General features: G+C 43.4%; 1 protein-coding gene across 2 annotated transcripts in view; it reads left to right on the forward strand.

Annotated features, from left to right (window-relative positions):
- Window positions 1-4,073: 4,073 nt before the first annotated feature.
- The window catches only part of SEH1L (SEH1 like nucleoporin), a 59,037-nt gene continuing 38,927 nt past the window's right edge, over window positions 4,074-24,183 (forward strand). For both annotated transcript variants that reach the window (XM_030212448.1, XM_030212456.1), the window contains exons 1-5: window positions 4,074-4,287; window positions 12,434-12,484; window positions 14,381-14,527; window positions 15,180-15,391; window positions 18,437-18,535. In XM_030212448.1, coding sequence (XP_030068308.1) covers window positions 4,177-4,287; window positions 12,434-12,484; window positions 14,381-14,527; window positions 15,180-15,391; window positions 18,437-18,535 — 620 coding nt within the window. In that variant the 5' untranslated portion in view covers window positions 4,074-4,176. The remainder of the gene's footprint in view (window positions 4,288-12,433; window positions 12,485-14,380; window positions 14,528-15,179; window positions 15,392-18,436; window positions 18,536-24,183) is intronic.

Below are 24,183 nucleotides of genomic sequence, written 5' to 3' on the forward strand. Positions count from 1 at the left end.
ATTACAAACTGCCCAGAACACAGCTGCTAGGCTTACTTATGGTAAATCGAGGTTTGAAAGCTCAAGACCACTGCGTGAGAAACTGCATTGGCTCTCTGTCAAGGACCGAATAACATTTAAAATTTGCGCTCTGGTGCATAAAATTCACCCTTGTCAGCTTACCACCTCAAAACTCTCACAGATCAGCTCGCTTGTGCTTAAATCTGCATTACCCCATCTACAGAAGCCTCAAGTATAAAACCACCTATGCCTCCACCTTTTCCTATATTAGTGCAAAACTGTGGAATGGTCTACCTAAATTTGTGAAAATTACCCCTGATCATCCGACCTTCAAAAAATACCTTAAGACCTTCTTATTTGGAAAAGCTTATGCTCCTGACCCACCCTGCACCGCTGCCTATTGAATTCAATTTCTCTTTCCACATTTCCCCACCTCTGCTTTTACTCTCTAGCCTCTTTCACTACATTGCTGTTGACTGTTTGTTGTAGAATTGATGTATGACTTTTGTAAATTTCTGTAAGCCACATTGAGCCTGCCCTTGGGTGGGACAATGTGGGATATAAATGCTATAAATAAATAAATACCACCGACCACGAAAAATTCATTGACTGTCTGGATCCAATCTCGGATGAATATCCAGTTGACCGAATCTGGACAAACTTCGCTCTACTTACTGATGAAACTGTCACCCAAGCGATCAACAGGTTTGCCAAATCCCACTGCAAACTGGACATAGTCCCAACAACTTAATCAAATCTGCCCCTCAACGCTTCATAGCAGACCTCATGTTACACCTAAACTACATGTTACAACATGGACTCTTCCCTAAGGATAAAGGAAACATACTACTCACCCCAATACCTAAAGATTAAAAGAAAAAAGTAAACGACATAACCAACTACCGCCCGGTAGCATCTATCCCTCTGGCAAACAAACTAATGGAAAGTATGGTAACCAAGCAGCTTACCGACTACTTAAACAAATTCTCAATACTACATGAATCACAATCAGGATTTTGATCCAACCACAGCACTGAAACAGTACTAATCACTCTCTTAACCAAATTCAAACAAGCAATTGCAACTGGCAATAGTGTACTTCTCCTACAATTCGACATGTCAAGTGCGTTCGACATGGTAAACCATAAAATACTATTAAACATCCTAGAATACTTTGGGATTGGAGGAAGCGTACTTAGTTGGATCAAAGGCTTCCTAACCGCAAGAACAAACCAAGTGATAACAAATTTGAATACATCATCACCATGGAAACCAGAATGCAGAGTACCCCAAGGATCACCGCTTTCACTGACCCTTTTCAACCTAATGATGACACCTCTAGCCAAATTGCTATTCAACCAAGGCCTTAATCCTTACATCTTTGCAGACGATGTCACGATCTACATCCCATTGAAACATGATCTAACAGAAATCACACATGAAATCAAACAAAGCCTCGAAATAATGAATTAATGGGCGGATGCATTTCAATTAAAACAACGCAGAAAAAACACAATGTCTCATCCTCTCATCACAATATAACACGAACAAACCCACCACTATAAACACCCCAGACTACACTCTTCCTGTTTCAGATAGCCTGAAAATTATTGGAGTTACAATTGACCGAAATCTCACACTAGAAAGCCATGCGAAAAATACAACAAAGAAAAGTTCCACTCAATGTGGAAACTGAAAAGAGTAAAACCTTTCTTCCCAAGGGAAATATTCCGCAGCCTGGTACAATCAATGGTGCTAAGCCACCTAGATTACTGCAATGTAATCTATGCCTGATGCAAAGAAAAAATCATGAAGAAACTCCAAACTACCCAAAACACAGCAGCCAGACTCATATTTGGAAAAATGAAATACGAAAGCGCCAAACCCCTAAGAGAAAAACTACACTGGCTCCCACTTAAAGAACGTATTGCATTCAAAATCTGCACCCTGGTTCATAAAATCATTCACGGCGAGGCCCCGGTCTACATGTCAGACCTCATAGACTTACCAACCAGGAACACAAAAAGGTCAGCACACACATTCCTGAATCTTCACTACCCCAGCTGCAAAGGACTAAAATATAAATCAACATATGCATCTGACTTTTCCTACATAAGCACGCAACTATGGAATGCACTACCATACGCCATAAAAACAATGCACGGCCTAACAAACTTCTGAAAATCACTAAAAACCAACCTGTTCAATAAAGCCCATAATGATCCATTCCAGTGGCGTCGCGAGGGCAGCTGACACCCGGGGCGGGTCGCCGCTGCGCACCCCCCCCGGGTGCAGCGTGACGCACCCTCCCCCCTCTGTAGCGCAACACCCCCCCCCGCCCCGCCCGCAAGAACATACCTGGAAGGCGGTGAGGGGCGGGTGGGAGGGCCAATCCGCCGAGAGCACGCCGCTGGGGGGGTGTCGGCGCCTCACTGGTTCCTTGCTCTCTCTGCCCCGGAACAGGAAGTAACCTGTTCTGGGGCAGAGAGAGCAAGGAACCAGCGAGGCGCCAACACCCCCCAGCGGCGTGCACCCGGGGCGGACCGCCCCACCGCCCCCCCTTCCTACGCCACTGATCCATTCTACATACCGGACAATGAAACTTATACCAGAACTGGACAAAACCGAACTCTCTATACTTGACTGCTTAATTTACTTGTCACTAATGAACTTTAACGCAATACCACTTTATATCTCATTCTGGAAATGAATTCTCTATACTTGACTGCTTAATTTACTCTGTCATTTATGAACTTTAATGCAATACCACTTTGTATTTCTTATCCCAGAAATGGCGATCACCTTTACGGAATAATGTAAGCCACATTGAGCCTGCAAACAGGTGGGAAAATGTGGGATACAAATGCAACAAATAGTCTAAAAAAGGTGACTGAACTGACCAGATGACCACCGGAGGGAATCGGGGATGGCCTCCCCTTACTCCCCCAGTAGTCACTAGCCCCCGCCCACCCTAAAAAAAAACTTTAAAAATATTTTGTGCCAGCCTCTATGCCAGCCTTAAATGTCATGCCCAGCTCCATGACAGCAGTATGCAGGTCCCTGGAGCAGTTTTAGTGGGTGCAATGCACTTCAGGCAGGCGGACCCAGGCCCATCCTCCTCTACCTGTTACTCTTGTGGTGGTAAATGTGAGCAAAACCCACCAGAAACCCACTGTACCCACATGTAGGTGCTCCCCTTCACCCATAAGGGCTATGTTAGTGGTGTACAGTTGTGAGGAGTGGGTTTTGGGGGGCTCAGCACACAAGGTAAGGGAGCTGTGCACCTGGGAGCAATTTCTGAAGTCCACTGCAGTGCCCCCTGTAGGATGCTCGGTTGGTGTCTTGGCATGTCAGGGAGACCAGTGCACTATGAATGCTGGCTCCTCCCACGACCAAATGGCTTGGATTTGGTCGTTACTCAGTGGTAGCACCATCTCTGGTCATTATTTTAGTTGATCATAAATAATTTGAAGCTTTGTAGTGGGCAAATCTCATTCAGCTCTTAGCTGAGTGAGACGCAGGACAGCGAGTCAAATCTATTTGGAAAAATATTATCACTAAATTTGATTGAATTCCTTTAGGGAAACTAATTTATACCCTGAAGAGAAAGTTAAACTCTAACTTTATATGTTAATGTATAATGGATATGGTCATTATAGTGTGTTTATTTGTAGCCAGTACCATCCCCCCTCCCGCCTCCTCTACCCATCCTCCAATGCTTATCTACACCTTACTCACACCTCTCCTACTCCCTTCACCCTTACCCATCTCTACCTACCTATCTTTTTTATTATTCTGCTTTAACTTTTTTTTCTCTTTATCAATTCCATGTAATCCATATTATTATGTAAGCTGCATTGAATCTGCCTTGAGTGGGAAAGTGCGGGGTACAAATGTAATAATAATAATAATAATACATAGGCTTGCTTTCTTTGTTTTGAGTGTACTGGGATGACGGTTACGCGGGGTAGTGGAAACAGAGATAAATCGTATTGGTTTCAACGTATTGACGTCACTTCGTCTCCTTTGTTCTTATCTAACCCACACCACCTGACTCAGCGTGCGTACGCCTGAGGCGTAGGCGCAATGTTCTGTTTGAGCCGCATTCCCGCGTGTTGGGAAAGGGGCAGTACATTGCACAGAGGAGGTCCGAGAGTGCTTTTTCTGGTCTGAAAAATGTTCGTGGCCCGCAGTATCGCGGCGGACCATAAAGATCTGATTCACGATGTGTCCTTCGATTTTCATGGTAGGCGTATGGCGACCTGCTCCAGCGACCAGAGTGTGAAAGTAAGTGGTGTAGCAGTAATGCGCACACTGGCACTGGTTCTGCACACCTCTCTCCCTCTAACAAAATGTCGAGTTGCCCATGTACTACTTAGCTTGTATGAATATCGCAACCCTGTCGGTGGGCAACTGCTCTTTCCTGAGAGAGGTGTGCAGGAGCTGGAGCTGCTCTCCAGAGGCGCTCATGCCCGCACCCCTCTGATAGAGCGCTGTTTAGCGGCAATCGGGTGGTGTCTGCAAGAGAGTGTGTACTTGCTTGTTTCACTTGACAGAATATTTCCAAGAAAGTGTGCTATTGCTACCAGTTCGTGGTCTGTGTGATGTTATTCAGTGTTCTGTTGTAAATTTGGCAGATTAGATGGGCCTTGGTGTGATTGTCTGCCTTAAGCCTTTGCATCCTTTTTGTCTGAAGCACATAGGTGCTCATTTTCAAAGCACATAGAGTTAAGAGTTAAATACTCTGTAAGCCTATGTGCATTGACAATGAGCCTCATAATGTAACATGATAGGTGGAGATCATAGACTGTGTGTGTGCTTTCTGGAGTTAATAGCATCTACGTATATGTAGAGAGTTGAAGGCCTGAAATGAAGTTCTTCCCTGTGATGAGTGTCAATACCAACAGAAGGACAGGGACCCTCGCATTCTCAAAAGCCAGGCCAAACACAGCAAAGGCAACAAAAAAAAAATAGAAGCTGGGCAATGTTCAAAATGTACAGTTTATTAAAACATCCAATGACTTTGACGTGAGCTGTGTTTCTGCTATAATGGCTTGCTTCAGGAGTCTTCGTTAGATGTTTTATTGAACTCTCTAGATGTCTGAATGTATCAAAAAGTTATAATCCACTACTAAAAAAAATACACTGAAAGCTGAAAAGCTGCTGGAAAAACCTGCTAAAAGGCTAGTGTGGTAAAAGCACTTCATCACAGGAGTTTTCTTTAAGTGAACATGTGTTTTAATAAACTATATATTTTGAGCATTGTCTAGCTTCTATTTGTCACCTCTGTGTTTGGCATGTTCCTGTGGTGTGTGACAGCAGGGGTGGAGTTGGAAAATAATAAAAGAGATTGGAGTGAGATACATGAGGTCTTTGCCTGTATCCCTGCCAGAACCCTTGGGAGTATTGGGGGATCCTGGAGTGGAACAAATAAATGCATGCTGACAAAAGGAGTAGTTGCTGCCCAGTAAGTGGCAACTGAAGAGACAGAGCTTCAGGTAGATAAGGTGAATCCAGCCTGGAAGCGGGAACTAGAGCAGGGGAAGCCTGTTCAAGGCTAGGGTGCAGCCCTGTGAGATGCCATTGCAGGAAGCACAGCCTAAAGGGTCTGTGCCTGAAAGATTGGATTGGTATCAGGAGTAACAGAAGCAGCCTCAGATTTATTCCTGACACAACAGGATGGGTGAATGACACGAGTCTGTGTAAATATGTACAGCCTTGGAAAAGTTCAAAGGGTGGAGTGGCATAGATTATCATGAATAGTCCTGGATAGACAATGCACACAGAATTTGTATAGAGCTGGTTGCAGAAGTTCTACTAAAGTTGGTTTGCACTTGCCTGGAGTTTGGTGTGATTTTTGGTGAGAGTGCGTACTTGTTCCCAGATTGAGTGTGAAGTAGCACTGTAGAATTCCTCATGAGCTCCCAAAGCCCTGAATGTCTACTCCGGACCATTGATGCACTCCCAAGCTCAACTACAGGCAAACTGGACTGCGAGTGTGGTTTTTGTTGCCCCTTGACACACCTGGTAGTTACTGAGTTTGTGGCCTGGGTGGGACTGTGAGACCTGGGATACTTATATAAATTATTTAGCAAACTGTGCGTGGAGTTTGATATCTTTTCTGTATCTTTATCTTATTTTATTCTTGTTTGGAAGTGGTAGTTAAGAGCGAACAAAGTTGGGAATGATTAGGAAAGGAACAGAGAATACAAAAAATATGTCTCTGTATCACTATAGGGTGTGACTGCACCTTGAAAATTGTATTCGGTTCTAGTCACCGCATTTAAAAAAAGAAATGGAAAAATTAGAAAAGGTATAGGGAAAGGAGACTAAAATGATAAGAATGGAATGATTTTCATACTTGGAGGAAAGGCTCATAAGAGTATTTATTTAGATTTTGTTCACACTTTTTCGGTAGTAGCTCAAGGTGAGTTACATTCAGATAAACTGGGTATTTCCCTGTCCCTGGAGGGCTCACAATCTAAAGGCCCTGTTTACTAAGCCTCGCTGAAGGCTAACGATAGAAACGCCCATTATATTCCTATGGGTGTCTGTAGCGTTAGCACATGCTAGTTTTTAGTGTATGCTAAAAAGTTGGAACGCCTATAGCACGGCTTAGTAAACAGGGCCCTAAGTTTGTACCTGAGGCAATGGAGGGTTAAGTGACTTACCCAAGATCATAAGGAGCAGCAGTGGGATTTGACCCGGGCATCTCAGAATGTCAAGACCACCAGTTCTCTAATCACTAGCCCACTTCTCCACTCTCATAAGAATAGCCATACTGGGCCAGACAGTGTCCTATTTTCAACAGTGGCCAATCCAGGTCACAAGTTACCTGATAGAAACCCAAATAGTAGTAACATTCCATGCTACCAATCCCAAGGCAAGCAATGGCTTCCCCATGTCTGTCTCAATAGCAGACTATGGACTTTTCATCCAGGAACTTGTCTAAATTTTGTTTAAAACCCAGATTCTCTGGAAACAAGTTCCAGAGGGTTTTTCCCTCCTGTTTGTTTTAAAAGTATTTCCATGTTACTTCATTGAGTGCCCCCTAGTCTTTGTAATTTTTGAAAGAGTAAAAGATCAAGTCAATTGACTTGTTCTACAGCACTCAGGATTTTGTAGGCCTCAGTCATATCTCCCCTCAGCCATCTCTTTTCCAAGCTGAAAAGCCCTAACCTCTTCAGCCTTTTCTCATATGGGAGGAGTTCATCCCCTTTATCATTTTGGTCGCTTTTGTTTGAACCTTTTCTAGTTCCGCTTTATCTTTTTTGAGATATAACGACCAGAATTGAGTGCAATATTCAAGATGAGGTCACACCATGGAGCAATACAGAGGCATTAAAGTATTCATGGTCTCATTTTGCATCCCTTCCCTAATTCCTAGCATCCTGTTTGCTTTTTTGGCTGCTGCCGTCGCACACTGGGCAGAAGATTTCAGTGTATTGTCTATAATGACACCTAGATCTTTTTCTCGGGTGTCTACTCCCAAGGTGGACCCTAGCATCTGATAACTATGATTCTGATTATTCTTCCCAATGTGCATCAGTTTGCATTTGTCTACATTAAATTTCATCTGCCATTTGGATTCCCAGTCTTCCAATTTCCTAAGTTCTCCCTGCAATTTTTCAGTCTGCATGTGTTTTAACAACTTTGAATAGTTTTTTATCATCTGCAAATTTAATCACCTCACTTGTCATTCAGGGCTCTTCAGCTTGGAGAAGAGATAGCTGAAGGCAGATAGATATAAAACCTTGAGTGGAATGGTTAAGTACATAAGTATTGCCATATTGGGACAGACCAAAGGTTCAAGCCCAGCATCCTGTTTCCAACAGTGGCCAATCCAGGTCACAAATACCTGGCAAGAGCCCAATAAAGTTCAATACATTTTATGTTGCTTATCGCAGAAATAAGCAGTGGATTTTCCCCAAGTCAATTTAATAATGGTCTATGGACTTTTCCTTTAGGAAGCCATCCAGACCTTTTTTAAACCCCGCTAAGCTAACCTCCTTTACTATATTCTCTGGCAGTGAATTCCAGAATGTAATTACACGTTGCTTGAAGAAAAGGTTTCTCCGATTCATATTAAATTTACTACTTTGTAGCTTCATGGTATGCCCCCGTCCTAGTATTTTGGAAAGAGTAAACAAATGATTCACGTCTACCCATTCCACTCCACTCATAATGTTATAGACCTCTATCATATCTCCCCTCAGCAGTCTTTTCTCCAAGCTGAAGAGCCCTAGACGCTTCAGCCTTTCCTCATAGAAGTCGTCCCATTCCCTTTATAATTTTCATCGTCATCCTCTGTACCTTTTCTAATTCCACTATATCTTTTTTGAGATGTGGTGACCAGAATTGAACACAGTATTCGAGGTGCGGTCGCACCATGGGCCGATACAAAGGCATTATAACTTCCTCACTTTTGTTTTCCATTTCTTTCCTAATAATACCTAACATTCTGTTTGCTTTCTTAGCCACCGCAGCATACTGAGTAGACAGTTTCAACGTATCATCAACAACGACGCCGAGATCCCTTTCTTGGTTGGTGACTCCTAACATGGAACCTTGTATTACGTAGCTATATTTCGGGTTCCTCTTTCCCACATGCATCACTTTGCACTTGCTCACATTAAACTTCATTTGCCATTTGGATGCCCAGTCTCGTAAGGTCGTGTCGTCAGCAAATGTAATTACCTCACTAGTTATTCCCATCTCTAGATCATTTATAAATATGTTTAAAAAGCAGTGATCCCAACACAGACCCCTGCAGAATCCCACTATCTACCCTTCTCCATTGAGAATACTGACCATTTAACCCAGCTCTCTGTTTTCTATCCTTTAACCAGTTTTTAATTCACACTAGGACACTACCTCCTATCCCATGACTCTCCAATTTCCTCTGGAGTCTTTCATGAGGTACTTTGTCAAACACCTTCTGAAAATCCAGATACACAATATCAACCGGCTCGCCTTTATCCACACGTTTGGTCACCCCTTCAAAAAAATGTAATAGATTGGTGAGGCAAGGTTTTCCTTCACTAAATCCATGTTGGCTTTCTCTCATTAGTTCATGCTTTTGAATATGCTCTGTAATTTTGTTCTTTGTAATAGTCTCTACCATTTTGCCCAGCGCCGACGTCAGGCTCACCGGTCTATAATTTCCTGGATCTCCTCTGGAACCTTTTTAAAATATCGGCGTTACATGGGCTACCTTGCAATCTTCCGGTACCAAACTTGATTTTAAAGATAAATTACATTTAATAGTGCGTCGTTTAAATAAAAAAGCAGCTTCTGCAGTTTTATCATTGAATTCTGTTGTGTATGAAGTGTTAAGTTTCTTCATATTGATACTAACATTTTATAGATGCTGTTCCATCTAATTGGAACAGCCTGTTTAAGGCTAGTCTCAAGCTTTTAAGCCCTGATGCTCAGAAGCAAATTCAAGAGCTAGAGGCCATTAGCGCCAGACTAGCACCCATGTTTGCTGGCATACGATGATCAGAGCCCCCTACTGTGGGGAATAACAAGTGCACCAAGGGTCACCGCAAGTAGTATTAAAATGACACAAAAATTAGGCCATTCCTTGCCCCCCCCCCCCAATATGCTAAAAAAACTGTGCAACTAACTAGGGTGCCCTTACCACGGAAAACCTTATGCCAGTTCAAAGCTGGCATTATGGTTTGTGGAGAAATGGTGGTGAGCGGTCAGGAGGCAGCTTTCCAAATGCTGATCTGCGGTGGTGGTTCTCCTCCCTCCCTCCCTCCCTGTACAGCAAGCTTCCTTCGCTCATAGAGCATGTCTGCAGGATGGTGGGAGACAGTCGTGGTCAGAATGAAGGGGCAGGGAGAGGCTGTCACTGCCTGAGCAGAGTGTGAAGGTGAATAAAACTCGCAGCTTGAGAGTGAAAGAGGGATTTGAGACTGCTTTCCGATTAGCTGCCCAGTGGAGGGCCGGAGCCAGAACATTCGAGGTACAGCTACTGTATGTAAGCCTTTGTGCTGGTCTTGTGCACATGTACCGGGCATGTCATCCTCCCCCCCCCCCCCCCCCTTACTTCCCAATGCTCGGCGCTGTAGTGGATTATGACCTGGTTAAAAGATTAAAGAGCCCTGTGCACTGACTTATTAGCACGCTAATGCTAGAGATACCCATATATTCCTATGGGTGTCTTTAGCGTTAGCGTGCACTAAAAGGTTAGCGTTCCTACAGTGCAGCTTAGTAAACAGGACCCTAAAAAAAAACCCAAACAACTAGTAGGATTACATTTTCAATATTCTCAGTGGAGAAGGGTTCCCGCTGCTTTTTAACATATTTATAAATGATCTACAGATGGGAACAACTAATGAGGTAATTAAAGTTGCTTATGACAGTTATTCAGAGTTGTTAAATCACAGGAGGCTTGTGGAAAATTGAAAGAGAACCTTATGAGACTGGGCATCCCAATAGCAGATGATATGCAAAGTGAGGCATATAGAAAAGAGGAACTCAATCTATAACTAAGTGATACTAGGAGTCGCTGCCTAGGAAAAAGACCTAGGTGTCATTGTTGATAAGTTGAAACTCTCTGCTCAGTGTATAGCAGCAGCTAAGAAATCAAATAGAATGTTAGGAATTATTAGGAAAGGAGTGGAAAGCAAAAATGAGAATGTTATGCCTTTGTATTGCTCCATGGTGCGACAGCACCTCGAATACTGTGTGCAATTCTGGTCATAAGCATATAAGCAGTGCCATACTGGGAAAAGACCAAGGGTCCATCAAGCCCAGCATCCTGTCTCCAACAGCGGCCAATCCAGGCTTCAAGAACCTGGCAACTCCCCCCCCCCCCCCCCAAAAAAAAAAAAATAATGTTCAATGGATTTTTCCTTCAGGAATCTGTCCAAACCCCCCTTAAACTCTGTAAGGCCAGCTGCTGTGACTACATTCTCCAGCAACGAGTTACACGCTGAATAAAGAAAAACTTTCTCCTATTTGTTTTAAATCTACCATATTCTAGCTTCATCTTGTGTCCCCTGGTTCTATTATTGTTTGAAAGTGTAAACAAACATAGTAACATAGTAGATGACGGCAGAAAAAGACCTGCATGGTCCATCCAGTCTGCCCAACAAGATAAACTCATATGTGTATACCTTACATTGATTTGTACCTGCCTTTTTCAGGGCACAGACCGTACAAGTCTGCTCAGCAGTATTTCCCCCCTCCCATCACTGGCTCCGGCACAGACCGTATAAGTCTGCCCTCCACTATCCTCGCCTCCCAACCACCAACCTCTCTTCCTCCACCTGCTCCGCCACCCAATTTTGGCAAAGCTTCTGAGGATCCATTCCTACTGGACAGGATTCCTTTATACATATCCCACGCATGTTTGAATTCCGTTACCGTTTTCATCTCCACCACCTCCCGTGGGAGGGCATTCCAAGCATCCACCACCCTCTCCGTGAAAAAATACTTCCTGACATCTTTTTTGAGTCTGCCCCCCTTCAATCTCATTTCATGTTCTCTCGTTCTACCGCCTTCCCATCTCCGGAAAAGATTTGTTTGCGGATTAATACCTTTCAAGTATTTGAATGTCTGTATCATATCACCCCTGTTCCTCCTTTCCTCCAGGGTATACATGTTCAGGTCAGCAAGTCTCTGCTCATACGTCTTGGAACGCAAATCCCATACCATTCTCGTAGCTTTTCTTTGCACCGCTTCCATTTTTTTAACATCCTTCGCAAGGTACGGCATCCAAAACTGAACACAATACTCCAGGTGGGGCCTCACCAACGACTTGTACAGGGGCATCGACACTTCCTTTCTTCTGCTGATCACACCTCTCTCTATACAGCCTAGCAACCTTCTCGCTACAGCCTTGTTACACTGTTTCGTCGCCTTCAGATCCTCGGATACTATCACCCCAAGATCCCTCTCCCCCTCAGTACCTATCAGACTCTCACCGCCTAACATATAAGTCTCTCGTGGGTTTCTACTCCCTAAAACCCACGAGAGACTTATGTGTTAGGCGCTTCACATCTGTCCGCTCTACTCCGCTCATTATCTTGTAGACTTCTATCATATCACCCCTCAGCCGCCTTTTCTCCAAGCTGAAGGGCCCTAACTGTCTCAGCCTTTCCTCATGGTCACTAGATATTAAAAAAAAAAAGATATAGCAGAATTAGAAAACATATAGAGAGAGGTGATGAAAATGATAAAGGGGATGGGACGACTGCTGCTTTTCTCCAAGAGAAGACTGAAAACTCCAGAGGGGCAGTAACCCCCTAAGTTTAGATACTAACCCCATAAGTTTGGATACTATGAAGTTTTACTTTAGAAATTGCTTGAAAAATATTCTGTATAGAAGTGTGAGTTCTGTTATGAGTTGTGTGATGTGCTTTTTCAGTAGCATAGCCTTTATCTAATGAGAGTTTGTATCTTTATATTTTTATACCAGGTGTGGGATAAAAGTGAAACTGGTGAGTGGCGTTGTACAGCCAGCTGGAAGGTAAATGAACATCAACTTTTCAGCGAAGCATAGTCCTTAAAACTGGTTACTCAAAGAAAGTGGACTTGAGGAGGTTTCTGCAGTGACAGTATCTTAATGGATCAAAAGGTCACACAGCCAAGGAACAGATTGCCACTCTGTGAAACAGTGATGTTATTTCAACAATTTTTATTAATGACCAATCCAGCAAGGCAAACATCCAGTACTTAGAAAAGGCAGAACAAAGATCATACACATAGTCAAGAACCTCCACACTTTGCAGGGATAGATATGTTTTTTCAACAGTGGCCCCTTTAGAGTGCTGTATGTTTTCCCTCTGTGGCTACTAATAGGATGAGTGATTGAGCAGGTAGAAGCTCCCCAAGGTCAAGTGCTTCTAGTGGCTATGAATTGACCAAGGCACCCATGGTACAGAGCTCTAGTGTGGCTGAAGGTTAAGGACATCTTCTGTTACCCTGGGTCCCATTTGTATGCCAGACACGGCTCACTTGTCTCGTACGGCTTGGCTCTTGAGTGGGTGAGATTGCTGAAGAAAGGTTACTCAGCCGGGGTTATCAGAACCTTGTTGAGTTTCAAGAAGTGCTTCACTCCCTGGGCTTATGTTAGGGTCTGATGAATCTTAAAGGATTTTTGTGATGACAAGAGACTCACCTGTTTCAAGCCTTCATCAGGGAGCTCTTGGATTTTCTCCAGGTTGGAATGGATAAGGATTTGGCCATGTTGCCTCTTAGGGTGCATTTAACATTTCGAGGATTGGCCAAGGGTCGGCCATTTTTCTCTTTATCTGGATAAGTTGAGGTTCTTTAAGCACTTACAATCCTCCCGAATGGCAGTTCCATCTCCTTGGGATTTGAATCTGGTATTGTCAGCTTTAGTCAAGGTGTTCTTCAAGCCTGTGTGGAAGGCGACACAAGGATCCTTCCCTGAAAGTTATCTTTTTGGTGGCTATTACTTTAGCTAGGTGCATTTCCGAGTTGCAGGCTTTTTCTTGTTGGGAGTGTTCCTCTTGGTTTCCTGGGAGAAAGTGGTGGTGTGCCCGGTGCTGCCTGTCTTGCTAAAGGTGGTTTCTCCTTTTCAGTTTAGTCCTGTTGTTTTTCCTTGGGAGGAAGCTACAGATTTATTTTGTTTGGATGTGCTTAGTGTCCTGTGCTGTTTTGAAGAGGATGGATGATTTTTGGAAGACAGATTGGCTCTTTGTGGTGTTTGCGGTCTGAAAAAAGGTGAAGCAGCTTTTGAAGGCTACTATAGTTCGTTGGATTGAGTAGTTGTTTCAGTTTACGTTATCAGTGGCAGACAGTTGAAGGCACATTCCACCAGGACTTGGGGTTCATCTTGGGTGGAGCATTGCTTGATCCCTACACAGGAGATCTGCAGGGTGGCAACGGTCGACCTTTCTCTTTTTTTGTGAAGCACATACAGATTGAATGTGCAGACCAGACAGGATTCAGCCTTTGGGGCTACAGTGTTGGCTCAGGGGTTGCCTGTATCCTGCCCTCGTTGAGTACTGCTTTTGTGCTTCCCATTTATCAGGAAGGGTGTGGAGATTTCTGTGTTTGTATATTGTTTTCGGGTTCTTGGATGGGTAGGTCTGGAGAGGTGGATAGTGTGTGGACTCTGGAAGGCTCAGGATTCCATTTGTTGGTTCTATGGAAAAGTCTTGAATTGCCTTTCTGGGTCTTTCCTTCTCCCTTTGGGTTGTTTGGGGTCTTTATTTGATCATATTTGCTTTGTAAAAAAAAAAAATACTGGCACAGCACCTTGTCAGATGATATCACTTAGTAGTCCTCAGTCTCCCTGCTGTTAGGAAGGCATATTTCCACTCACCAGGAACAGTCTAGAGAGACTCAAGGAAAGAAAATTATCATGCAAGATCTAATTTAACCTTGCCTGCTTTAGACTCACAGTGGCTCCGTGTGGCGTGTGACCTGGGCTCACCCAGAATTTGGACAAGTTTTGGCCTCTTGCTCCTTTGACAGAACAGCTGCAGTATGGGAAGAAATAGTTGGCGAGTCAAATGATAAACTGCGAGGACAGAGTCATTGGGTAAGCTGGAGTGGGTCAAAGTATTTTGGACTTGGCCTCTCCAAATCTTTTATTGCTTTAGTTTCTCACTGCAGGTTGGAGGGTTTGATCAGCTTAAGATCTGTAAAGACGTTGACCAATATGCTTTCTACTTTGTACTTTATTTTGTAGCAAAGTTAGAAACGGAACTGCTTTAGTGAGAGGCAGAATGAAGTTGAGGTTGATTAATAAGGCTGTAAATATTATGTAAATAGTTAATACTATTTAAGTTGTTAGTTTAAAGTGGAACCCCGCAGTCCCACCATGATATGTCTGCGTGTTCCGCATACTGACCAGTAGCAACCTAGGCTGCCTTAATGTTGGGAGCCATGTAGCACATTGGGAAACAGAAACCCAGAGGTCAGCTGTGGGCTGATGTGAGCGGGTCTCTGGCTCCTCACAGTAACGGAGTATGTTAAGCTGTTAAATGAGGACTAAAATGCTAAGACTTTGTTCAGTATCATTTAACTATCTCTGTCTATCTCATAGTCCAACCCATCTATCTGTTGTGTATGATGAAAGATATTTGATACATTTTAGGATTAGAATAGTGAATGCAACCTGACTAGGCTGCTTGACGAAAAGTAAACTGATTATTTTCTCCTGGTTTGCTCATTTCTGCTCCTGTTCTCAGGTGAAGAGGACAACCCTGGTAGACAGCAGGACATCAGTAACCGATGTGAAGTTCGCTCCTAAGCATATGGGCCTTATGTTGGCTACCTGCTCAGCAGATGGGGTGGTGAGGATCTATGAGGCTCCAGATGTCATGAATCTCAGTCAGTGGTCCCTTCAGCATGAAATCTCTTGTAAGCTCAGTTGTAGCTGTATTTCTTGGAATCCGTCAAGGTATGTATAACTTAGAGTAGTTCCTACCATACTTCTGTTTATCTAGGAGCTATTTACTAGGATTAGCTGTTGGACAAAATAATTTGTGAAATAACTGCACCAGTTTGAAGCCCTGTTTCACTTCTTTTTCGTATGTTGGTACCTTCTACAAGCTTATCTAATGTTAACAATAGCTGTATCATTGTTATCACATTGGACTTCATCTGCTTGGTTTCCTCTCTTGATACTTTTGAACTAGATACCAGCAGAGGCAATAATGTACTTGCTAGTCCTGAATGGGGATTTAACTATTTTAGTGAGTGCCGAAGGGACAGTATCTCATGTGTTTTAAGTCTGCAAAGGAATTAAAAAGTAAATGCCTTTTGCTAGGATAGGCTTGTTGAGCACTGGAGTAATTAAAGAGATAGTGTTTGGATGAAAGACCAGTGTAAATGTGTGTGCAAAATAAGTAGTGACCTGGTTCAATAAGTTATTTAAACTCCGATCCTTGAGGGCTGCAAATTGGTTAAGTGTTTGAGGATATCCCTAATGAATATGAAGGAGAGAGCTACTCTCTCTCTCTCTCACTCTCTCTCATACAAAATTTCTTGTCTTTTAAAACTACACTTGTATGATTTCCGTGGAGACACTTTTCAAAGTGTCTGTATTAGGAGAGCATCACAAGTCTGTTCAACCTACAGACCTTGCACCAGTGTTCAGAGTGAAAGTATGCATATTCACTCGCTTTAGAACCTCCTGTGAGAACACTCGCTGTGCCACTTTTTAGTGCACGTAGAATTGAGTTGGAAAAATAGAGTTGAAAATGTGGAACATCGTGTGGACTTCTAGCCACATTTAGGGGATGAAGGTATGCAGAGAGCCATTTATGTGGGTGAATCATGTAAATGACTTGGAAAAATTACCCTTTAGTATCTGATTTCATAAGATGCTTTATGTAAAAATTCCCAGAAAGATGTTTGTTTTATAAAGGCAAAAAAATCCAACCCAACGTTCTAATGCCCTGTACACTGGTCAAACCAAAAAGTTTGTATCGACTCCATCTAATTCAGAATTCTGCAGCACAATTGATAGAAGGCTGCAAACACCCTTCTTGGTTCCTGCAAAAACTACACTGGCTACAAGTTACCTTACAGGGCTAAATTTAAAACTCTGTTTGATTTTCAAGGCCCTCAGACAAAATGGGCCAGAGTACTTAAAAGAATAAGCCCTCTACACACCTTTGAGACCTCTAAGATCCTCAAGGGTCATCATTATCTGTCCCCTCATCAGAAGAAATTGTACAATGTGATTCCCGCCAGTAAGTCTTCTCAGGAGTAGCCCCCATGCTCTGGAATGTATTCCCTGAGGGGCTACATATAACTCCAGACTATCTGTACTTCAGGAAGGAGGTAAAAGCCTGGCTCTTCTCCCAAGCCTTTAACACATAGGGTGGCAGACTATACACGCATTCTGCACCTGGACTAGCTTGCTACACACACTGTAACTTAGACCAGTTCCTTATATCTTGATTAGCCGTACAAAGAACTTGCCTTTAGTTTAGCCACCCATTTATTTAGCCCATCTGATTCTGTACCAAGCATCTTGTCCCCATCTATGTATCTGCACTTGGCCCCTCAGCTATATGGTAAGCTGTATTGTAGAAAAGTATTAGTGTCATAGCAACGTTATTTGAATGTTCTAATTGTTTGCTTATTAGATATTCCATTACTATTATGCTTGCACTGTATATAGACGGAGGAATATTTTTGACTTACTGCTCCAAGGTTTTGACTCCTGGAGCGATATTTCAATTGTTATCCTTGTAAATTTATTATTTCCTTAAATGATTTTTTTTTTGTTTTTTAGCCCCCTTAGTTAGTTTTTTCCTAGAGGTGAGAAGGGGCAGTGTCTGTGATTTTCAGAGGGTTGTACATCAAGAGAGGACTGATTGCTATATTTGATGCATAGGACTCACACTTTCTATTTTTCTTTTCAGTGTTTAAATTTCTTTCTCCCCAAGAATTTCTGGAGAATTTCCTTATCTGGTTCCCCCTTTTGTGGACTATTTTTTATAGTACAGATTATAGTTTGTAATATTTATTTGTTCATTCTTATATCCCTCAATTATCTAAAAACAAGTTTTGGTTCAATGTGGCTTACAGTTAGGAGAAATTACAGTATTGTTTTACAGTTACAAAGCAGTATAGAACATCAGTAACATATATAATTAACCATAATATTTCTTGAAAAGGTAGGTTTAAAAAAAAATTCTGAACTGAAGATAGTTTGTAATGGTTCTTGTGTCCTTGGGGACTGAATTCTACCATTGAGAACCCAGATAACTAAATCCTGCCATATAGATGGATTTGTAAATTTATGTTTCTGCAGTTGGGTAAGTAATAAGTAACCTCTGGTTCATGGACTTCTATTTCTTGGTAATAGTTCAGTCAAGTCTAGCATTTAATTAGGAGACATTCCAAACAATATTTTGAAAATGAGAGTGCTAGTTGTAAAAAATAATCTGGCCTTAATTGGGGGCCAATGTAGCATTACAAGTAATAGGGTTACTCTTTTGTATTTTTGATTCTCCGAGGACAAGCATGTCTTAATGCCGTGTTTTGAAAGGTCTGCAACAATTTTAGCATGTTTTCTTTGCATCCTACATATGCTGCATTGCAGTAATCTAATTGGGACAATATCAACAATTGTACTAAAAGACAAAATGATTGGGAAAATAATGTCTAGTCCTCAGTTTCCATAGAGATTTGAGTTTTATATAAATATTGTGTTTTTTTTCTTGAAGATTTGGTTCTGTGATATTTCCACGAGGTTCTTTTCTTTTGAAAGACTGACTGAAAATTTAAAAAAATAAAATAAAAATTTCCCCTTCAAAAAGTGAACTGAAAAAATAAACTGTATGGATATTCTGACTTTGTTTCTTTATCAAACTTTGCAAAATATCAAGTTGTCTTTGATTTACATGGAAAGGCCTTAAACTATGTTCCTATGTGGGTAGCTGCATTGGAAAGTTATTAACTGTACTGTTTTGTTTTGTTTTAATTTCAGCTCCCGAGCTCATTCTCCAATGATAGCTGTAGGAAGTGATGATGGTAGCTCAAATATAATGGGCAAAGTTCAGATATATGAATACAATGAAAATACAAGGTAGGTTATAAAGTGAAATAAGTCTGACATATTTTTGCTATCCATGGCTGTGGCTCCTATGCTGTAGTCTGTTCTATGGCTGTGTATTTTGAGCTGAAAATGATCTTTTCAATTAGAACATCGAGTGCCCAGGAAGGATGACTCGGTGTACTACCCTACAGCTGCTGCTAAGAAGAGTGCCTTGGGATAGTAAAAGTTGATTCTTTGTAGAATTTCTTTCCTCGGGATATATTATAAAGGCTGATGTGGTTCTAGCTAATGGTAGCTATGCTGTTGACTTTCCTTAGCATTAAGTTAGCTTAAATATATTTCTCAGAGGACAAGCAGGCTTGCATATTCTCATGTGTGGGTAGAATCTGATCCTCATCTTTTGGTCCTGGTTCGGCATTTATGCTAAAGTAAAAAACAGAGCCTTAGGATAGGACAAGCTGTGCTACATTGTGCATGCGTGAGTGCCTTGCTGCACGAATGCGATCCTCTCGGTTTCCTTTTTCCGTGTGAAGAGAGGCTGCGTTATACCACTGCTCTTCACACGTTCAGTTTTCGGAGCTTTTGAGTCTCTTTGGCTTGGGTTTTTTTTGTATTTTTCTCTTTCGCATTATTTTTCTTAAAAAAAAAAAAAGTTCCTTTATTTCTTAGTTTTCTTTCTGCCCGCGTTTGTTTCCTTTCTTTTTCGACGTGGGAAGCCTTTAGGCCCTGACTCCGGTCGGGAACCCTCCTTTTTGTGCATTTGCCCCTTTTTCAGGCACCATTGAGCTGTTTGATTTGGTTGGTGAAGTCTTCCCTTTCATGTCCACGAAGACTCCCAGTGGCTTCAAGCGTACCCGGTGCAACCAGACCATCTCGGGGAAAGACACCAATTCTTGGTATCTGCAGTGTCTGGGGCCCGACCATAGCCATGCTAACTGCGTGCTCTGTCTTCATATGAAGAAGAGGACCCAGATTTTCCAGGAGGCTCAACGCGAGAAGATTTTTGGAGCCAGGTCCTGATCCTTGGCATCGACATAGAGTGTTGTATTCGGTTGAGACCTTAGGACACTGAGAGCAGTGAGGCTTAGAGTGGGTCTCTCGCCTGTTTCGAGGTCTGCTGTGCAGGCCCACCAGGATTGTCCATCATTGGACCCCGACCCTAAGGCAACATGAGGATTTGACGTTATCCTCATAGGCACCGAGGAGCATGGGTGATGTGCTTAGGGCGAAGGCTTAGAAGCACCATCATCAATCTCTCTCGCTACATGGTGCTGGGAGCTCTGGGGCGTCAAGGGATATGGCACCCGAGAAGTGTCGACGCTGGGAGGACTTCTCTCCCTCCAACCAAGTGGTGCTGATGTGCTAGTCTCCATGCAGCTTAGATACCATATCGAGTCCAGCGGTTCTGCAGCCTGCACCCCAACCAGTGCCTCATCTTTTCCCGATGTCAGCCCTCGATGAGCGCATCCGGGCATTGCTCCCTTAGCTACCGGATGGCCTTATGCAGCGTTGCGCGTCTGTATCGGGGGTACTTGCACCTACCATACCTCCCACTGGAGCCCCGCCTGGCCCTCAGCCCGCGGTGCGGCCTCTGACACTGGTGCCGCCTGCCCACCCCAGTGTCAACTGCCACCCAGGCTGGTACCCCCTTGACGTCAGTGGAGGAAGCTTCGCCGGAGTCTTGGCGGGAGCCAGTCTCTTGATACTGTTCTCGAGGACAGGGTTCATCGGCTTCGAGGCAGGCTTGATCTTGGTCATCTCGCAGAGAGACTTTATCTGACACTGAGGAGGAGTGCTCATGGGAATCGGAGGAGGATCCCAGATACTTTTCCTTTGATGGGTCTTATGGAATCCCTTCTGAGCCCTCCCCACCACCTGAGAGGAGACAGTCTCCACCTGAGAGTCTCTCTTTTCAATATTTTGTGTGGGAAATGGCTGAGGCTATTCCATTCCCTGTAGAAGTGGAGGATGAGCCCAGGGCCAAGATACTCGAGGTCCTGGACTATACCTCCCCTCCTAAGGAGGCTGTGACAGCTCCTGTCCACGTGATACTCGAGGCAGTCCTCATGAGATACTGGGTGTCCCCTCTGTTGGTCCCTGTTGTCTCCAAGAAGATTAACACCCAGTACCGGATCCAAGGTGAGCCTGGTTTTGTGTGACCTCAGTTGCCTCATGACTTCATGGTGGTGGAATCCGCTCTCAAAAGAGCCAGGAGTACTAGGGGTTATGCTTCTGCTCCCCCAGGCAGAAATGCTAGAGCCCTGGATTCTTTTGGGACAAAGATGTACCAGGCCTCTTATCTCATATCCTGTATTCAGTCATACCAGCTCTTCACAAGCATTTACTTGTGGAACTCGGTGAGACAGCTGTCTCACTTGGTTGATACGTTTCCCTCTGGAGCAGGCCGAGCCTTTTCGCCATTTGGTCAATCAGCAGAAGGTGTGTTGCAAGTTCTTGGCCAGGGGCACACTTTTGATGTGGCATCCAGGATCTCTGGCCAAAGTATAGCAATGCGCAGACTCTCATGGCTTTATGTTTCTGACTTGGAGCATTTTGTTTAGCAGAGGTTGGTGGATGCCCCTTGCTGGGGGGATAACCTTTTTGGAGAGAAGGTTGAATAGGTCGCTGACCAGATTAAGAAACACACTGATACTAACTCTTCTGTCTCCTGTTGGATGTCTTCTGCATCTCTCTCCTCATCTAGGAGGTATTTTGGCAAGTCGAGGGGTGCTCCCTACTACTACTCCAGGCATAGGTACACTCCCTCGGTTCGCCAGCCTGCCCAGGCTCAGCCCCAGCAATTAGTGCTTATTGACGTGTAGAAGGTAAACCCATCTCTGGACAGCCTTTAGTTCGCTTCAGGAGAGGTTTGCTTTTGTCAAAGCCCCCTGTCAATCTCTGCCAGTGTAATGGGATCACAACATCATTCTCACGCAGCTGATGAAAGCTCCTTTGAGCCACTGAATTCCTGCCATTTGAAGTATTTGACCTGGAAGGTCGTTTTCTTGGTGGCTGTTACTTCAGCTCGTAGGGTCAGTGAGCTTCAGGCCTTAGTAGTGGATGCACCATATACTAAGTTTTATCACAACAGAGTAGTCCTCCGCATGCACCCTAAGTTCCTTCCGAAAGTCATGTCGCAGTTCCATCTGGAGTGGAGGAGTGGCCTAGTGGTTAGGGTGGTGGACTTTGGTCCTGGGGAACTGAGGAACTGAGTTCGATTCCCACTCCAGGCACAGGCAGCTCCTTGTGACTCTGAGCAAGTCACTTAACCCTCCATTGCCCCAGGTACAAATAAGTACCTGTATACAATATGTAAGCCGCATTGAGCCTGCCATGAGTGGGAAAGCGCGGGGTACAAATGTAACAACAACAACATCTGAACCAGTTGATTGTCTTGCCAACATTCTTTCCCCGACCTTATGCCCATCCTTGAGCAACATTCTTTCCCTGACCTTATGCCTATTCTTGCGAAAGCAGCTTGCACACCTTGGACTGCAAGAGAGCATTAGCCTTCTACATGGAGTGGACAATGCCCCACAGACAGTACGCTCAGCTTGTTGTTTCTTTTTATCCCAACAGGATGGGGGTTGCCATTGGGAAACGTACCATTATGATCTATGTAGCTGTCGTTTGAGGGAAAGTATTTTTAATGATTGTACCCTGTTGCCTGTAAGAAATCATAAGAGTATATAGCTGGGCTGCCATGCAGGAAATGTGGTTCAGATTCTGAGTCTGGCTTCTTCTCCTTTTGGCTGTCTAGAAGTGAGGATGCTGTGGAGGAAGCGTGTACAGGCTTCAGGATCAGGATTCTTAGCCATGATGATGATAGTGGCACCAGTTACTCGATATAGTTCATGTGCATTGGGTTCCAGAAGGAGACTTAATCCTTAATCGCTGGTTAAGGACTATCACTGCAGGATGTAGGTTAGATGGGATGGGGTGGAGGAGAGGGTGAAAAAAGGAGGAAATACCCCAGATATTTGTGAATGAAGGCTCTTGATCAAGGTTTCCAAAACCTGTCCCGAGGACCTCACAGGCATTTTGATTTTCAGGAGATTCACAGCGACTATGCATGGAATCGGTTTGTAAGCACTGGAAACTCAAGTGTATGTAAACTTGATTTTGTGCGCATTGGTTGGGTGCCACTGTTTAGAATTCACTGCACTGACCACTAAGCAGGGATGTCTGTGTAGCCTTTTTTTGGATGTGTCATTTTGAAAAATCTCTCTACATCTTTTGTGCAAAAACATCCATCTTTGAGCCATTTTCGAAAGGCAAACCCAGACATTTACCCTGTTTTGAAAATGGCTGTAAGATGGACTCTTAATGTAATGAGCTAAACGTCCCAATTCTGACTTGGATGTTTTTTCAAAAATGCCCCTCCATGTCTTTGCTGTACTTGCACCTCAGCTGCCTTTTAGGATGTTTCATTGTGAGCATCATATCTATCTAATTTGAATGTTCTAATGCATGCCATTGGACAGTGCTTCTCAAAAGCTCATGCCTCAAATTGGTTAAATCTATAAGGTGCCATCTGCCTTTGACAATGGTGCCTATTAATGTTTCATTCATATTGTGCTGATTGTGTTAGGTCTGTTATATATGCTGGTTTACCATTCTGTCTATTGTGGTATTTCATGTGTATTCTGCTGATGTTTATCATATTTGTTGTATAGTACATAACATAGTACGGAAACTGTCTGTCCTTCTATGTCTGACAACCACTATCCATCATCTAGACCAGAATGTTTGTCATCCTCCTCTCTGTACAACTGTCTGCTGCCTTTAATTTGGTAGACTATACCATTCTCCTTCAGTGTCTTACTGATTTAGGGGTCTCAGGTTCAGCTCTTTGTTGGTTTCAAGATTATCTATCTTGCAGGCAGTATTATGTGCATTGGAATGACTCCTCAGAGTTTTGCAATCTACTACTACTACTATTTAGCATTTCTATAGCGCTACAAAGCATACGCAGCGCTGCACAAACATAGAAGAAAGACAGTCCCTGCTCAAAGAGCTTTCAATGTTTATATGGCTCCTCTCCTTTCTGTTATTTTACTCGCTTGATATCACTGCCTATGTATATGTGGATGATATTCAACTCATGGCAACCTTGGATGTGGTTGATTCCTTTTATGTTGCTGCTCTCAATGACAAACTTCTAACCGTAGCCGAGAGGCTGTCATCCATAAAACTAAAGCTTAATCTCGAAAAGACGCAGGCTCTACTCCTCACTTGAGTAGCTGCTCCTGACCTGACCCTGTCCATCAGTATGGCTTGCTCCCCTGTTCAGTTTTCTTCTACTCTCAAGATTTTGGGGGTCACCTTTTGACTCCACTCTCTCCTTTCATTCTCCATGTTTCAGTGGTCTTACAACGCTTCTTTTATAAACTGAGACTGATTTACATCTGTCAGGCACCTATTCACTAAACCTGCCTTATGTGTCTTTGTTCATTCTCTTATTGTCTTGCAGCTTGATTACTGCAACAGCCTCTTCCAGGGTTTGATCTTTATAGAGCAAAGACTACTCCAACTGGTCCAAAATACTGTTGTGAGATTGTTGACCCTTTCCAGGAAATATGATCATGTGACCCTCCCCCCCCCCCCCCCCCCCCCCCCCCCCCCCCCTCTTTCTTATGGAAGAACACTGGCTTAATGTTAAACACCAGAGTTTTCTA

This window comes from Microcaecilia unicolor, chromosome 1 (assembly GCF_901765095.1).
Source record: "Microcaecilia unicolor chromosome 1, aMicUni1.1, whole genome shotgun sequence".
In the NCBI taxonomy this organism is placed as follows: domain Eukaryota; kingdom Metazoa; phylum Chordata; class Amphibia; order Gymnophiona; family Siphonopidae; genus Microcaecilia; species Microcaecilia unicolor.